The sequence below is a fragment of the Alnus glutinosa genome, chromosome 14, assembly GCF_958979055.1.
Source record: "Alnus glutinosa chromosome 14, dhAlnGlut1.1, whole genome shotgun sequence".
NCBI classification, from domain to species: domain Eukaryota; kingdom Viridiplantae; phylum Streptophyta; class Magnoliopsida; order Fagales; family Betulaceae; genus Alnus; species Alnus glutinosa.
The window spans coordinates 9,231,181-9,250,000 of NC_084899.1; the positions used below are offsets into that span (position 1 = coordinate 9,231,181).

At 37.0% G+C, this 18,820-nt stretch overlaps 1 protein-coding gene across 3 annotated transcripts; it reads right to left on the reverse strand.

Moving 5' to 3' along the window:
- Window positions 1–1,532: 1,532 nt before the first annotated feature.
- Window positions 1,533–12,865, reverse strand: LOC133856944 (calmodulin-binding receptor-like cytoplasmic kinase 3). Of its 3 annotated transcripts, none has more exons than XM_062292008.1 (8): window positions 12,668–12,865; window positions 10,815–11,462; window positions 10,443–10,730; window positions 9,900–10,162; window positions 8,844–9,009; window positions 8,668–8,757; window positions 8,004–8,302; window positions 1,533–2,202 (listed from the first exon to the last, which is right to left on the reverse strand). In XM_062292008.1, exons 2-8 carry the CDS (start codon window positions 11,098–11,100, stop codon window positions 1,990–1,992), a joined length of 1,605 nt encoding a protein of 534 aa, XP_062147992.1. In that variant the 5' UTR covers window positions 11,101–11,462; window positions 12,668–12,865; the 3' UTR covers window positions 1,533–1,989. The 3 variants fall into 3 exon arrangements, with proteins under 3 accessions (XP_062147992.1, XP_062147991.1, XP_062147994.1); XM_062292007.1 differs by having other exon boundaries at window positions 9,900–10,165; window positions 12,668–12,863; XM_062292010.1 differs by having other exon boundaries at window positions 9,900–10,165; window positions 10,443–10,670; window positions 12,668–12,860.
- Window positions 12,866–18,820: the final 5,955 nt, after the last annotated feature.

An 18,820-nucleotide genomic window follows, 5' to 3' on the forward strand; every position in this document is an offset into this window, starting at 1 on the left:
CTTGGGCTAGCTAGACGACTGTGTACAAAATGAAATTTCTCAAAACCAAGAAGATTGAGGAGACAAAAAGGTGAGAGGAAATGGTACTGATAGTAGGTTTAACTTGTTTCGAATGTTAACAATTAACAATTAATGGTAGGATCTCTCTGTTGAGGAGAGAGAAAGTCCGAGAGTTTTCTAGAGAGCGAGTGGTTAGGGTGAATCTTGTCTACCGGGGGGGGAGGCCTCACGCCTCCTCCTCCCGGCTTTGTTTTTTGGCTTTTGTTTCCCTTGGCCGTTAGGGCCAGGGTTTTGTTCCCCCTGGGTCGTTTTTTCAGTGGTGGATGTTTGTCTCCAAGCCTTTAGGGCTGTTGGAGTTTCTTCCTCCCAGTGTAGCACTGGTGGAGGCTGTTTTGTTTTGTTTGTTTTTTCTTTCCTTTGTTTTGCTTTGTCTTTGTTGGTGCAAGCAGAGGCTTTTGGTTTCTGGCTCGTGGAGATAGACGGGTGTTGGAGAATGGCCGGTGGAGATGTTGTTCAAAGCTAGATCTATTAACCTCGGTTGGCTCTCTTTTGACAAGAATCTTCCTGTTGCGGTCTTCGGCCCTCTCCGGTCTCGATGGTCACCTGGCGGGACCGTGTAGCTCTCTCCTGTTCGGCGCGTGATCAGCACACGCCGGGGGTCTTCCTTCCTGCCCTCGCGCGTGCGGGTTATGGTTTGTTTTTCCGACTTCGCAAGGTGCCGATCTGGACTTCTGAAGGTCGTTCGTTGATGGGGGGTTCCCGGAGACGACGTGTGTTCTGCACGCGCTGGTTTTTCCGGCTGTTTGTTTCCTGTGCTTGTATTCCTGAGCTTCTACTTGTTTTGGTTGTAAATTCTTCACTTGTTTCACAATCTACCGGTTTTTGGTAGCTGCTTTAAGCTAGGGTTTCCCCTGGCTTTGTGGTTAGAGGTTCTTTACCTCTAGTCGCTACCTTCGACCTTCGGGCTTGGTTTAGCTTCACCTTCGGGCGTCTGTAAATGCCTTCTTTTCTTTGATCTGTGTATTTGTTCTGATCTTTGTAACCCTTTGGGTGGTTTTCGGGCATTTGTTCCGGCAATGAAGAAGGTTTTTTACGTTCAAAAAAAAAAAAAAAAACTTGTTTCGAATGTCATTACGGGTGTAGGTATCATCTTTACCATATACTTAACAAATAAATACAGAAGCAAAGATGAAGGAAAAAGCTTGCCAAGGAAAGAATAGAGCTTCTTATTAGCATTTGCTGCAATAACTGGTTTTAATTTCTTTTAGCGTGTTGTGTTATTTGTTCTTCTAATTTTTTTTTTCTCTATATGTCTCAATATCATATTTACAATAAGGAAAAAAAAAATATAAAAAAAAAGACATAAATTTGCAATAACCTTCATGTCCAATATATATTAAAAAAAAAAAAAAAATGTTCTAAGAGCTACATGTGCATGCAAAAATAACAAATAGGTCCATGCACCAAATTTCCATCTAAATTCTTTACAGAAACCGTCACAGCACCAATAAGATTATGACACATGCTAGCCATATTAAAAAAAATTATGTATATAATATAGATAAAATGGGATAAGTTGCTTTAGAGCAGTTCGGTCTTTGCATTATCCTAGGAAGGATGCATGCTCCATCGACAAAGCACAAAAACTCCATATTAACAAGATGCTTGATAGTGCTACCTAACCTTGTCGATTATGTTGTTTTAGCCTGCTTTCCCTGCGAAGTGTTACACATGAGACTGATTATTGGTTCTTATGACAGCAAAGGAAAGTTGAAGAAACAAATGTCCTTCCAATTTCCTTTCAATGCTCCTCACAAATAAGGCACTACTTTGCAATGACAAGGTAAAATATAACACATTCTAACATATGTTCAAGAATCAAGAAAAAAGCAAGAGCCATTAAAAAGAAACTTTTTTCACGGGAAGAAAATGAGGTAGCTGAAGAAAATCCACAACTGATTTACAAAACACAACTCTCAGAAGCTTCGATCAATGCCCTCTCCTTGTACTCTTGAGGTAGTCCGCCCTTATTGCCCACAAATGCTCTCCCACCGATTTCATGTCCGGGCGATCAGTTCGAATCGGTGCTGCAGACTGGAATGCCAAAGAAAATATTTTGTTAAGTATCTCTGCGTCTACGACTTCTTCCATCTTAGGATCCAGTAGTTCCAACACTCTTCCTTCACTGTACTTATTAAAGGCCTGCAATATCAAATTCACATGATCTGAGCAATTAATACTTGAAAAAAGCTAGCAGTAACATTAATCTGCATGGAAAGGATTACCCAGCAACAAAGTAACCAAAGAATTTCATTCAGTGAAACAATGGACAAAATATTAATCCATTGGGTAATCGTACAGCCAAGAGCAAAGGCACCATTTTGACAATTACTGTCTATGCTGTAACGGGGGCAATTTTCACACCCACTGTTAATCTCTAACCAGACATACACATGCGGAAGCTCAGAGAAATAATAGACACAACACATTAGTTTTATGGGAGCAACACTTCCTATAGATATATATAAGTAATTCAATCTCATTAAAAATGCACGGAGGGATGCAAACACCTCCCAACTTTTATAACTCAACTGTAAGTATGCAAAGGATGAAAACAATCCCCCTTTACTCAAGATACTCACACAGGAGCAATGAGCTTTAAGCTCAAATGGTACTTCCTCCCTTTGTTGCAAGGTGGGGGCTGAGGTCGTTGATTCAAGTCCCACCGAGTGCGTGTGCAACTTACCAATCAAAAGTAAACAAGATACTCACTCGGGAACCCGTTGTCTATATGCCTTCCCCAAGACTATAGGGATAACAACACAAAAGGACACACCATTTCCCTAAAAGTCTCTCTACTTGTTTCTCTCCCTTTCTATTATAGACCTGACAGGCTGCTCTCTGCATAAATTTTGTGCTGTTCAGAGCACAGCAGAACAAAGCACTCTGTCTGCTTTCTCTCTGTTTGCTGTTCATGAAAACAGCAGGTGGAGGCCACAACACCTTCTGGTTACTCGGGGAACCCTTAGTCTAAATGCCTTCTGCAAGGTTACAGGATCGCAGCACAATAGAAGACACATTGTTTTCCCAAGTCTCTCTACTTGTTTCTCTCCCCTTGTTTTATACCTAATAGCAAAAGGTTTACACAAGGAGCACAACACGTCAAAGCTCTCTTTGTCAACCTTCTCTCCACCTGCTATTTTCACAAACAACAGAGGCTACAACACCTGGTTGCTGCTTCTCCATGCAGCAGCCCGCTGGTTCACATAGAGCATAGCACAACAAAGTATTGTCTTTTTGCTGCCACTCCTCTTGCTTTTTCCAAAAAAAAAAAATGCTTGTTATAGTACCAACTGTAATTCCAGATGCTATTCCACTCGCATAGTAACCACCACATTTCTGTTCACCCACACAGAAATCTGAGTAACCAGCACATTTCTGTTCACCCACTCAGCAATTTGCTCCTTTTAGAGTTCTCTCCCTTCCAAAGGATTCCCTGGTTTTGCCTTCGGCAGGTCCTCTCTACTCAAGTCTTGCTTTACTCTTCAAGACCTTCTGATTTGATGCCTCTTACAGATGCACACAGATATCACTCAGATACATTTGGCTGTTGCCCCAACAGCCACTATATGGACACCACAATCTTTCAACAACATCATGCATGAAAGCCACTTGCCCATATTAAAGCACAACCCACTCCTAACTCTTATTAGTTTGAATAGAGTTAGGAGTGGGTTGTGCTTTAATAGCCAATATGGTAGCACCTGCTGTAGACCCTATGGTTCGCAATTATACCCCCTGCTGCAAAATATCTGCCTGAAACATCATATCTACTACTACTGCAAGCAACCTGCCTGAAAGATCATATTCACTACTGCATGCCACCCCTGAATACAAGATTATGGGAGGAACTGAAAGCAATCTCGATGCAGTGGAAGAAGTAAGGTCAAGAGTTAATCATGTTAACTTAAGAGGGTTCTGTGATCCGCTAGAGATAAACTGGAATCCACCGATTAAAAAAAAAAAAAAAAAAAACTCAGAAATTTTATTGCAATAGCTAACGATTATCTAAACCAAAGTCCAAAGCAAGCCTTTTTATAGGCTACAATAAGAAACTCTAACCCTAATGATTTATTATGCCGAAAATACCCTTAACAATGAACAACAAACATATAAAACGTGTTAAAAAACCTAGCCATCATGTTGTAAGCCACGCCAGTCAAAGTAGCGGTCAACTGCCCTATTGACTATCGACTGGTGCACTTAGATCAACCTATATCTTCAACCAGGTTTTCAACTGAAGCTCTCTGTCACTCCCTTAGGGACTCCAGTCAGACTTAAGGTTAACCAGAATATGGACCAGTATGATTATAAAGGAGACCAGTTCGAACAGATCTCTTTCGAACATTGTTCATCTTGATTCTATCCATGTGAACCACGCATGAAAGACCTCCAGATGCGTTCTACATCAATCCCCTCCACTTTTAGGAATCTTGTCCTCGAGTTTTTATCGAATCTCCGTTGATCTATCGGTATCCTAACTAATCTCTTCCACCTGCGTCTTCTACCTCTTTGCTCCTTTGCAACAACCAAGGAATACCGATGAGGTTCAAAAATGTAAATGCCCAAACTACTCCTCCATCAAAGCATTAGCGCCTTATAACAATTACCACACTTGATTGCAGTGATGGTATTGTGATAGGAGTAACTCCCGAAGACTTGAAGATCATTGTATTCCCAGCTAAAACCTATCCAATACCTGGATCAAAAGCGTCCTTGGAATCCCCAAATAGTATTACCATTTGACTTCCAAGTATCTATAAACATCTCTATTTTCAACACCTGATTAATTGGAACTATTGTCATTGGAAGTCCCTGAATATTTCCCACTTCATTCCATTTTACCTCCAGTACAAACAACTCTGAATCTACTTTCACAAAATCTACTTATTGCCGCATCTTCACTTCCTTTGAACCCTTACTCATCCTCCTTTGTTTTTGTGACTGAAACTTCACTCCCCACATCATTGCCTTCTAATTCTTTTCTATTCTCCAAATCTTTTTTCTCCTACACTAAATTTATGCTTTCATCTAGAACTTTGTTACAATAGAAGTTGATTGTCCCTCTACTTCTAAAGCTTTAGGGTTCTTCGTTTGCTATTCTTGTGAAACCATGGCAATTTTATGCTCACCCCATGTAAATAAATATATATTTTCTTTTCTCACGTGGACACTCTTTACATTTTCCCCCTGGTTTATCTATTACTTGCCCTTCAAACAAGTTTACAACTTCACAAACTACTAACAGAAATAGTGACATAGCAAACTTCTACTACCTACTCTTTAGAAATTTACCTACTGTTGGTAAATTAAAATACGCAACAATTTTCTTGGACTTTTGCAGGTATTATTATCCACAAGTAAATCACATACCTTTTTACTGATAATACAAAAACTCCAAAAATAATTATAGGATCCATCTTCACACACGGGTTGTGGTCGTGGAGAAATTTTACTAGTTCGCTCCTTCTCATATGAAAAGATTGGATTTTTATTTCGTCCAATACCATGTTGATTGCGAGTAACATCTCTGGGGCATCAAACGTGGGTGCTTTTATTTTGGTTGGCATTGGGTCCCATTTCTACAAGCCTTTCGCGAATCTCCACAAGTTGTTGCTCTTGTTCCTCAAGCACCACCCATATGGCCAAATGGGTTTGTTCCCACGAGCAATGTCGATGGAAAATCTTCCTTTAACACCATAATAAGACATCCTGCTAGGCCAATCCTTGCTCTTATAGCAATTGACGCAATGGAAGGTATAGGATCAAAAGTTAATCAAGTTAACTCAAGACGGTTCTAGAATCCACTAGAGATAAACTGGAATCCATTAGGCAAATAAAAGAAAACTGTCAAAGAAATTGTTTTCCAAAAATAAAAGATTATCTAAAATATAGTCCAAAGCAAGTCTTTTTATAGGCTACAATAGAAAACCCTAACCCTAATGATTTATTATGCTGAAAATACCCTTAACAAACAAAATACGTATAAAAATGCTGCACGCCACGCCGGTCGAAGTGGCAGACAATCACCCTATTGACTAGTATGACTGGTGCACTTAGATCGACCTATCTTCAACCAGGTCTTTCGACTGAAGCTCTTTGTCACTCCTTGGGCGACCCAAGATGGAAGTTAGGGTCGACTCGACTGGAATATCGACCAGTAGTATTCTGCCATACCTGTTCGAATGGGAAAGAAACCTGTTTGAACAGATCTCTTTCGAACATTGTTCTACTCGATTCCATCCATGTGAACCATGCATGTAGGACCCTCTGATGTGTTCTACATCAAATCTACCAGCATACTCTTGCTGACTACTGCAAGGCACCTACCAATTACAAGCAACTTACTGCAAGGACCAGCTCATGGGAGTTGCCAGTCCCATGTATGCCAAACACGTACATGGGCTACATCCATCATGAAGGGCTTGGCCCATGCAAATGCCCCTCGTGGCCCACACACACATCTTGGCCAGAAAGCCCATCTGTTGCCTAACTATTAACAATTTGTCCATGTCTGCTCTTGATCCTTACACATGATGGAGGGCTTGGCCTCTGTCAATGCCTCCTCCTTACTCTACTTGTTCGAGCAAACCAGCAAGCATCACCACCTATATCGAACCAAGTTCTAGGCCAATCATGCACAAGTCAACCCACAATCATCCAGCATACGGCCAGCAACATCAAGTGTTAAACACACATAATAGCACCTTCATGTGCCACACCCTAACCAGCTGATGGGCCTGGGCCCATGAGATTGCATGGGTGCCTTGCAGTGCATGCTACCCTCAGCATGTGGAAGTCCCACTGCAACGCACCTTGGCCTGTCCTTTGCTACACCCTTACCCTTGTAATGTTGCATGGCACACATACTGCCCACCAACATGCTTAAGCCCGTATCCTGCTAGTGTTATGCTTGAGCTGTCCCTGAGTGTTGAGCCAACACATATCAGTCACCTGAGAACCAAGTCTTCACCCCGCAGGCACATGTTAGAACCACTTCTTGTACTCTCTTGAGCACCAACTCAAAATGTCTTACTGCACGCCTTCCTAATGCAGGTGGATATTGTGCCAAGATCAACACACTGGTTACAATGCCATTTACAGCCATTGTTGGACACCTTATCCTATCCGTGGCATGCCTCCCTCATACCCATGACAATGTAGTCAAATCCTAAATATAACATATAGCCTATGAAACTTGTCCACAAATAAGGGCTATAAATTTGACGCATTGAGGGTGGAAATTATTAAGTTCGAAAAATGTGGGAATTATTAATCAGCCAATCATTTAAACATGCTTGTGATGATTGTCTTATCTACAGGAATGTTCTTATTTCTTTATGAGAAGATCAAGATTTAAATATAGTTTTTGTAAGACCAAATCAAGAATCCTATATACATATATATATATATTGATAAGTAAGTCCTAATGCAAATATAATATTTACATTTCTTTATGGTTAAGCTCAGGTCATCTCACCCCAGCAACCATGAGTAGATTTAGCAGGAAAGTTTGGGTGAAGGCTGACCGTTTGTGAGGATGAAGACTTTAATATAGGCAGGAGTCAGGACATGGCCTTCTCAAGTCCACTAGCACCCCAATTTATAGCTTTTATACACATCCAAAGAACATAGTTGGAGTTAATTTCAGATTGATTTCCACCCAGCATATTTTCACCTAAGTTACAGCCATGTCAAGAATCAATTGAGAGTGAGACAGGGTCATCTAATTTTGGTGTCAGCAAAGGAGGTTTCCATTACTTTCACTCCATCAAATTGGGATACCATTGCACGTATCTTGAAGGTTATCCCATGTTCTAGGAATAAGCTAAGATACCACATTACTTGATAATTAGTTTCCGGAGCCGGATCTTCATATTCCTATCAACTCCACAACTGCCCCAAATAAAAGAACTTGTAAATGGAATGGAAAATAAGCTTACCCATCTAAGTGTCACCCGCTCTTCAACGGGTCGCTTCAAATCCACAGGACGGTGGCCTGTCAGAATCTCTATAAGTAAAACCCCAAATGAGTAAACATCACTCTTAGGGGTGAGTTGATAGGTCTTCATGTACTCAGGATCTAGGTAACCAACTGTCCCCTTCACTTTGGTAGAAATATGTGTTTGATCAGACTCCATTGGACCAAGCCTTGCGAATCCAAAATCGGCCACTTTGGCTCTCATGTTCTCAGTGAGAAGAATATTGGATGATTTCACGTCTCGATGGATAATTTGCTTCTCTAAAGCAAAAAAAGCAAAAGGTTAGGCGCCAATTAGAATCGCAAACATAAAGAAATGACATATGCTATAAGATATTTATATTTGGATGAAGACACGAAAATTGTGTAAATCACATCCCAAATTATAGGCTTATCGGAATAAGAAATGCTTTGCACAAATGTTATCAGGCATGCACCCAAAAGGTCTGGGAGTGGAAGAGAGGAACATAGCTTAAGCCGCATGAAGTTTAATGAAATCATGATTCTAACACGAACCAAGAAACCTCATTGGACATCTTCATTACCAGTAAAAAGACTGTTCCTTCGATTAGTCTGCAGAATTATGATGATCAAAGAAACAAATAAACTAAATGGAAAATTTTCACCTCCATATAAATGGAGATAAGTAAGTCCATGAGCAACATCGATGGCAATTTCAAGTCGCTGATTGAAATCCAGGATTCTTCCACGCAGACCTGCCAGTAATGGCAACAAAACAGTTATCATCATTGTTGTCATCTGGATTAAGATATTTTCCAATCTTATGATTAAGTAATCTTACCATCCAAATGTTCTCTTAGAGTACCGTTTAGCACATACTCTGTGATGATAAGGCGCTCATTTCCTGTTTCAATATAACCTAGTAATTTCACCAGATTCCGATGATCTATTTTGGCAAGAAGTTCAACTTCACTACTGAATTCATTTTGCAGATTCTCAAAGAGTTCCTATCCAAAATTTTCATGTTAAAACAAAGAAAATAGTTCAGAATTATATATTGAATCATTTGATAGAACCAATGACATGATATGATAACTGAAATTCCTTTCTGCATTTCATTATAAAGCAAACTTAAGCATAAAATGACATGGGCACAATTTAAGTAACCTTTTTTGCTGCAGTAAAATTTGGACCACGTACTAGTTTAGCATGTTTCATTCCTATTAGACACAATGTGCACAATATATCACTCTCTTTCATTGGTCATTATGCACAACTATTTATACTTAAAGCTTCCACCAATGTTCTGATTCAAACCACCCTAGTCTGTTCCACCCAGCCAAACAGAGAGCCCAGTAATTTTGTGACTAGTATGTTCCTTGATGAAAACAAAACAGGGAAGAATATGGTTCTTGTTAGGTCAAAGCTTATCGCACAAAATGACTAGCTTCTAACAGTCGTAATTTGCTTAAATGTCATTGATCTCTCACATTGGAAGGATGCTAAAAGCACAAAATATCCCACTAAACAAAACAAGAGAGCAAGTTGAATTTTAGTTTAATAAGATTGTATGTCATGGATCTCTCACATTGAAAGGAGTTGCTAAATGCACAAATTTATCCCACTAAATTATGTTCCCTTCGCTAAATGCACAAAGCTATGCAGTTCTAATCAAAAGTGGTTACACTTTTCTTGATTTTAACTTTCTATTACATCATATAGTTCAAAGGTCCAAACAATTTCTTCTGGATTACCCAGAACTAAATTCTACTAATTTTTTTTTTTTTGATAGGTAACTAAATTCTACTAATTAAATATCAACTTTTGAAATTCTCACCCAGCAGATATGATATTGTATTAGCAGTACATTCAACAACATTTAAGGAACCAACACTACCTTCTTCGCTCGTTTAACAGCAACCACCTGGCCGCCTTCTAGCTGGGCCCTATAGACAGTTCCAAAGCCTCCTTCACCAATTCGTGATGAGGGTGAGAAATTGTTGGTTGCTTTGGAAACCTGATTCAATGTGAGATGTAATGATCCCAGTCTAGTGAGTTTTGGAGAAAATGAGAATCTAGGACTAGGCGGTATTGGCAACCGATATGGACTGGCTGGAATCTTTTCAGGAGCAGGATTTACATCAGAAGAAGAAATTGAATCTGCTGCAGGAACAAAAGTATTCATGTGTCAATTATATAGTTAAGAAGAAACCAAGAACAATTCATCAAATCAAGCTCGCAAAGGTTGAACAATGAAGAGAATAATATCATAATTACAAAACACTGTAAATAGTCTAAATGTACAAGTTTGAGAAAACCTTTTATTAACTCTTGCTTTTAGTCATCCAAATTTAAAAACTTCATATACTTCGGAAGCTTAGCCATAGAGGTTCATGAAGAAAATTTTAATCATCATTTTAGATTAAAAAACTGTACTCACTTGAGTTTGGGTCCTTGGCAAGAACAGTGTGGGCAGTTGCTTTCCTTTTCCTCTGAAAGCAGGCGCAGAGAAAAATGCAAAACCCAACCACAACTCCAGTTGTTGCCAAGCCAGCTATTGCTGGGGTTGGCAGAGACCGATGAGGAGGACTCATATGATCGCCAATTTTCGGATGTTTCTCTTCCTTCTTTTCCAAAAGTTTTCTTCCCATCTTAAAGACCAAATCAGCTGCGAAAACAATAACACTTGATAAAGGTCCTTCGAATCTTGCTCCAAATTCTGACAATGCTTTATAAAGGTAGAAGTTTACTAAGATTTTAAAATTACAGTTTTAACCAAAAACTGGAACCAAAAGTTCAAATTGATGCATACCTGATGAAAGGTCCAATTCACAATGATTACTCCCAAGGTATTCCTTGAATATGCAACCATTTGCATGATAATAGTGGAGGGCCTCACAAAACAAAACTTTGTCAACCGCATCCCCATTTATGTAAAACAGTTCATAGCCATTAGAATATGAATGGGCTAAGCGATCAGCACCACAATCCTTTGACTGGACAAATTCAGAGGCAAACAGTCTTGGCAGTTGCACCAATAGCAACAGAATTAACACCATTATATCCATTCTCAACAAGATAATGCACTCGATTTCCATTTTCGAGAACTAAATGATAATGAAAGCATCTCTATATTCTGTTAGTTACCACCAGGCACAGCCAGAAAGGGAGATACATTAATAGAAACCCGAATCCCACAGAACCTAAATATTCAGCCAGGATTCCATATCAATTACACCAAAGCCTTGAAGTCCCAGATAGGAAGAAAGATAAAAATACAAAGCCTGTACTTTAATCTTTTGACTTCAAGTGATCAAATGCTCTAATCTTTTGATTGTGATCCTGAAAGTCAACCCAATGCTTCGATGCCCAGCTTACCAAATTGACAAAGGAGAAAAAGCCCAACAGGGAGTTGAAAGTCCAACACCTCCTGATAACTTCAACTCGAGGCTTCAAATAGCTTCAACAAGGCAGGTTCAATTTCTCAAAGTCAATACCAAACTTCAAGACCCAATTTACCAAATTGCAGTATAGCTAAAACCCCAACAAAAAAGGAAGGGAAAAATCATATTTAGTCCTTAGATTTTCAATTGATTTGAATTTAGTCCTTGAGTTTTCAATTTAAAGAATATAATCCTTAGGTTTTGCCCAAGTTTAAAATAGGTCCCTCTACCACTTTAGTGTCAAATTAATAGTTTGGCCACACGTCAACACCCCAATGCAATGCCACGTCAGCAAGTACCAAGTCATTCATTAAAAAAAAACCCACAAAAACTAAATCAAACTAACCGTGAAACTTTAATAAAAAAAATAAAAAATAAAATAAAATAAAAAACACACACACACACAATCTGATAACCTAAAGAGCAACCCCACAATAACATTTTTTTTTTTCATGAATGATTTGGCACTTGCTAACATGAGACATTACATTTGGGGGTTAACATGGATGCTAGCGTGTCAAATAAGATACATGTGACATGTTAACTTTGACGATAAAGTGACAGAAGAAAAACCTAATTTAAACTTAGGCAAAACCTAAGGACTGTATTTTTTAAATTGAAAAGTCAAGGGCTAAATCCAAATCAGATCAGATGAAAACCTAGGGAATAGATATAATTTTTCCCAAAAAGGAACTTAGAAATGAGTTTCAAGTCTTCAAAGTGCTTACTGTACATGTAGGTTCAATTAGTTTCAAAGTGCTCTATACATGTAAGGTCAATTTCTAGCTATCTCCGGACAATTTAAGCAAAAGCCTTCACCACCCAGTTCACCAAATTGAAAAAGAATCAAAACAAAGTAGGCACAAAAGCCGCTGCATATGCACTAAATTAAAATGAAACACCATCTCAAGAGTTGCTAGCACACTTAACTCCTTCACTAAATTTCCAATCAGTAGCTAGTTTTTTATATAGTCTGAAACAGAAACTTGAACAGCGAGAATCATCTCCCATTTCTCAAACTTTCACACACAACAAAAACGATCTAGTAAAATATCCCACAACAAAATAAGCAGCCAATCCCATTTCACTAATTAAAGCCTTGTAACAAATACCCAGTTCAACATAAGTTCTAGCTACAAAACAAAAACAAAAAATAAAAATTTACAGAAGCCCAACTCAAATTGATCTAAATAAAAAGATGGAACTGTGACAGCTCTCGTACCTAATTGAAGGTACGGCAAGGCCTTCGGATTCACGGATAAAACAATCGGACGCTTCCTCGGCTAAAACGAAGAGCTGACGCAATAAGACCGAGACAAATTTTCTGTTTTGAGGGAAGAGAGGAAGCTTTGTACAGTGTAGAGATATGGAAAACGGAGGGATGAGCCTCCTTTTGTTGACTCTTGCTTTTTAGTCTTCCAAATTTAACATTTCTTATAACTCGCCAAGAATCCTCTACGGCTTTTCTGATACCCATGCTACGTCACCAATCACATTCTCAACATATATATATATATACATGGCTTATCTTGTTAAACAATTAACATGAAAAAGAAAAACTCAGGTTCAAATGTTTAAAATGTTCAAATTGCTCCTAAAATTATTTAAAAATAATAATTAAAAAAAAAAAAAAAAAAAACTTAAAGGGATGGTCAAATCATAACAGAAGTGGGTGATTCGACCGCCCCAATATTAGTAAAACTAACCAAACACCGTTCATAACTATAGAAAAGGTTCAGCCACCCTTACAATTGGTCGAACTACCCTCTTAAAGACCAAAATCGAAATGAGTCATTTGGCTTATTTGATGGTACTCGTAATATTTTTTTTATTAATTATTTTGATCATCTTTAATAAATAAGTTTAATATTATCATAATATCCCTCTCATAATAAAAAATTAAAAAAAATTGTTAATCCAGACATTTCTACGCAATTATTTTGACGTTTCCGCTACAAAAGTCTACAATCGTGGAAAGACAAAAAGGTTGATTGTCGTGCAAGAAGTTGAGGGTACTACTTCCTCGTTGGCTGGTCCGATTCAAAACTCCATTTCTTCAACCATATCATCGCGTGATTCGTGTCGTCAATGCACCGTTCACATGCTATTCATCCTTTTTTCTAAGGAAAAAACAAAAAAATAAATAAATAAATATATATATATATATATTAGCCTCGTCAACAAACAGCAAATTTTTAAATAGATAAATGAATTTTAAAGTTATTCATCAAACTATAAGATGTGTCCAAAAGGCCACTTTTTCGATAATACTTTTATTCTCTTAAAAATTAAAATAAAAACTTAATAAAAAACTATTCTTTCAAATAAATAAAAAAAAAAAAAACAAACAAACAAACTATTTTGTTAGAATAAATGGAAAATCAGTCTCTGTAATTGACCTAAATTACAAGTTATTTCATGCGATATAAAAATAATTTAGAGGTCATCAAGATAGGCCAAAATAACAATTTAGTCACTGCAGTCAAAACGCGTAAGATCCTGTTAGTGTCCATGTCAACACCAATAAAATGATGACATGTCTCACTCTTAGAAAAAAAAAAAAATACAAAATTAGTTCTTACAGTTTACCTAATTTACAATTAACTCCATGTGGTATCAAAACGAACTCAAAGGTCTCTGTGATATGCCAAAAATACAAATCACTCCCTCCTGTCAAATTCTGTCAAAACACTTAACGAATTTCGTTAGTCTGCACGTCAACGCCAATAAAAGGACGACATATATCACTATTAATAAATACATATATACATATATGCATACATACATACATACATATATATAAGTTAAAGAAATTAAAAACTCCAAAAAAAAGAAAAAGAAAAAAAAAAGAGGGGGGCTCGACAGCCACCCCCAAAAGTTGGCTGGGATGAGACGTCACCACCCCAAGAGGCGGAGTGAGCTGTCGCTCCCCACAACCCATGGGGGTAGCTGCACTCCACCCTCGGCCACCTCTGGGGGTGGCTCGAAAGTGGCTCTAGGGTGGCTTTTGGGCCACCTCAGAAGAAGCAGGGGTGGCGCGTAATAAACGTTGAATGTTGCATATTCAAGCCCCTTAACTTGTATATGTTAAATCCTTAGTATTATTATTATTTGTTTAATTTTGTTTTGTTTTCATGTTTCAGTACTTTTTATGATAGATGCAAGAATTTCATAGAAATTGGGCTTAAAATGACACTTTGGAAAGTATGTTGAAACCCTGAGATCGAGCGCACCAGTATATGGGCTCAAGCACACTTGCGCTCACGAGCATTACTCCTAGGCTCGAGGGCACTCGGTTTGACTGATGCGACAATAATCCTTTTTCACCTTGGATTGGAAATTCTGAAAATGAAGAAGTTGTCATTCCCCTATTTGGACTAGTTTCGATTTTCCCAAGGTTCCTATGACTTCTAGGTCTCTCATAATCTTTATAAATAGACATCTAAACATTGAAAGAAAGATACACTGCTGCCGAGAGCAAATTTAGTAAAATATTTTTTGAAAACTTTAAGAGTTGAAGAGGAGTAATCATGGCAGGAAGTCATCGCAACAGCGTCATGAGCAGCTAAAACCCTTCGTAAGGTATTGATGTAGCCATATCCAAACACAATGGTTTGATTGTATTTTAATTTAGAGAATTTTAGTTTATGCATATTGGTTGTATAATTATGAGAATTGCTACAATTTGATATTGTTTTTCATCTTTTAATGCAATTATTCTTCAGTTCATAATCAATATTGGTATAATTTTTCTCTTATCTTAAAAAGCTTTTTACCTTTATTGAACTCAAAACTTTCTTATTTTCTGTGATTGTAAGAATAGTGATTATACAACGGGTTTAATTGACATATGATCAAGATGATTAAATAAACCATGCCTAGGGAAAACTCATACTACACCCTAGTTTAGTGTAATTTAGGTAAACGATCCGTGCCAACCGAAAATGTGTTATACTATTCCATTGATTGTATGTATCCTATTAAAGACATAACTAATCTATACCTAGGAAAGATGGGTCATACCTTATCTTAGTGGTTAGATGAACATTTGTGTCAACCGAAGATGGATTATACTTATTCTTTAATATGGTAATTTCTTGTTTATTTATAGCATGCATAGAATGAATTTTTCTAATTAAATATGATTAACCATTGATGTATGGATAGCAGGTGAAGTCAATACTCTACTCTTTCTCTCTCTTATATTTCAATTCTCTTTTACATTTATTTTATGCACTTTAGTTAAAATCAAAATCAACAAATATTTTCTTTAGTTATTTTTAATCTTCATAAACTTAATAACAGCACCCTTGCAGTCTTTGAGGTTCGACACTCTCTCTATAGCCTGGTCCTACAATGATTCGTTTTATTACGAGTGATTTATTTATTATTAATATATTTTTGTATTCAAAAGACCACATCAGCGCGTGCCACTCCAGTGCACGCGTGGCCAATGGGGGAGGTTAAGTGCCACCCCCGAACCACCACTGGGGTTGGCTCCCATTTCGATTGGCCGAGAGCCACCTTAGAGGTGGTCAGGGGTGCACGCCCGCCCCTATCCATCTCTAGAGGTAGCTCGCATGCCACCCCTAGCCATACCCAGCAACCGAGCCACCCCTTTATTTTTTTTTCTTCCTTTTTTATATTAAAAAATTAAAAAATTTAAAATTTTTCATTTCTTTAACTTTTTAGATTTCTTTTTTTCTTGTTTAAAAAATAGTTTTTTTATTAATTTTTTATTTTAGTTTTGAAGAGAATAAGCATATTATCGGGAAAAAAAATGGCATTTTTGGTACACCTTAGTATTTTGATTGGTCGTTTTAACACACTTTAAAATCATGGGGTTATTTTAAAATCGGTTGTTAATTGAGTGAGCTTTTTTATATTTTTTCCTCTTTTTTTTTTTCGGTTTTTTTATCTTAAGGAAAGTATTTTTATCATTTTTTGTTGCATAAATAGAACATTGCAATCCCAATTATTTTTTTTTTTTGGGAGTTGATTGGAGGGACATTGCAAAAATTGAAACAATTGAGGGATATTTTTCCCTAGTTGTGTCTTGGTCCATATTTTATTCAGTATGTTCCATGAAGGTTTTGAATGATAAGAGTATCTTATAATGGTTTGTATGGATTTAGAATAGAATATTTATTCTATTTGGGTTTTTTCTAAAACCCGTCCACGCGCCTAAAAATCTGAATTTGACCCGAATTTTATTTCAATTCAAGGCTGACATTCTGATTAATGACCGGGACCCATGCGCAGGACAAGTTGTCTCCAAAAAAACGCGTGGGTCCCACATTTAAAAAATAAAATAATAAAAATTTAAATCAACAGAAAAAAATTAAAAGAAATTAAAAAAAAAAAAAAAAAAAAAAAGCAGAGGGGTGGCTGCCAACCGAGGTGGCCGCGCGGCCTCCCCCGACCACTGGGGGTGGCCGCGCACCATCCCTGGTCACCTCTGGGGGTGGCGCGGCATCCCCCGACCACTGGGGGGTGGCCGCGCACCACCCTCGGTCACCTCTGGAGGCCACCCCCTTGCATCCATTTTTTTTTTTAAAAAAAAAATTATTTATTTATTTTTTAATTAAACAATCAATATATAATAAATTATTATTATTTAAATTATTATTTCACAATAGCAATCATTATACACAACTTTTCAAACTTCCAATCATTTTTTACCATTAAAAAATAATATTTTTCAATCTAAAAATTCAATACCCAAACACATTTTTTTGCCTCAAAATTTGTAAATAAAATTAGAATTCAATTCCAATTCCAAAAATTCAATACCCAAACAGATCACGAAATGCTTGATTCTTTTTTATCTTTTTCTTTTTCCTTATGTTAACAGTTGTAGCACGACCGACTCTTTCATCAAACGACTTACATGGTCGGTTAAAGCCCGCATGGAATAAGGCTTCTAAATAGTAGCAGTATAATTAAGGTTTCGTCTAAAAAAAAAGTATGTTAAAGACCTCAATTATGGTAAAAAGATTACTCAATATCTCTTATTAAGGCCCAATTATGATAAATAAATTATTATCAACTGACAGATAGAAAGAATTTAATGCGCACAGTATTGAGACTTTAGAAGAAAGGAATGAAGAAAGATGGAAAGTCATAAAGAAATAAATGCGCCAGATATGGTAAAAAAATTGGTCAATACTCTTTAATTAAGGCTAGAATAATAATAAAAATTAAAGAAAAAACAAAAAAGGAAAAATATATTTTACCCCAAAGTTATTATTATTATTTTTTTTTTTCATCCAATGTTTAAAAATTGACAATGTACCTCAACCAAATTTATGAAATTATGTTTAAAAATGCCTTGAAGAATGTGTAATGCCCCAAAAATTAATTAAATAATTAAATTTACTTAACTTGGAGTGTTACTCATTAACTGATAATTAACGAAATTAACTACATTTAACTAATTATCATAGTATTTTAAAGCGAAAAACGAAAACAAATGATCTAAAATAACCAGTATAAATCCATAAACAATAACATGCATCATCAATATAGATTAAGAGCTTCCAAATAGAATTACTCTAACGTTAACAATTAACATCTATCTAAGCAAATATGACAATGCAAGTCATTCGCTTGACATCTTCATCCTATCGAATTTCTCACTCTACAACGTAGTAACTTGCTAGCTACAAAACACAGAGGTATCTAACAGGTGGAAGAAAGTAACTACGTGATGAGAATGTAAAATGTTATATTTTTCCCCTTAATATTTAATCTCTTATACTTATTTAATGTCTAAATGTACTAATTATTCTTATATTTTGATTTAGGATACAAATTGAGGCATTAAATGCAAAACAAAGCTAATTGGGCGATTTTGGACAGATTTGACATCAGTTTGTAATCTGGGCATAACTCTCTCATAAAAGCTTCGATTGAGATGATTCAAGATGCTGTGGAACACCAAGAAAAAGATCTACAACTTTTATGTTTTGCGTTTTGAGAGATACCGGATGAATCAAGGTCGAAATCGGGCTTGAAGTTGACGTTCTGATGCGGTTTAATTGCGGAATTTTTCAGATATGGAAATTTCTTTACTTTGAGACTTTTCATAATCATCCAATCAATTCCAGCCAAGCCAAGCAATAAATACAAAGTCAAGCAAAAGGAAGAAAAGGAAGGAAAAGATGCGTAGAGGATCAAGAAAATAAAGAAGAGATTTGTGGGGACCACGTGAAGAAGACAACATGAAAGGAGCATCTCTTTCCATGACAAGGCAAATTGATTTTCTCTCCATACTTGGCTGATTTGTGGGGACTTAAACAAGGAAAGAATCGATAAAGCATATGGCAACAAAAGTCCCCATTGAAATCATCACCTTCCTAGTTATCCTACCCTT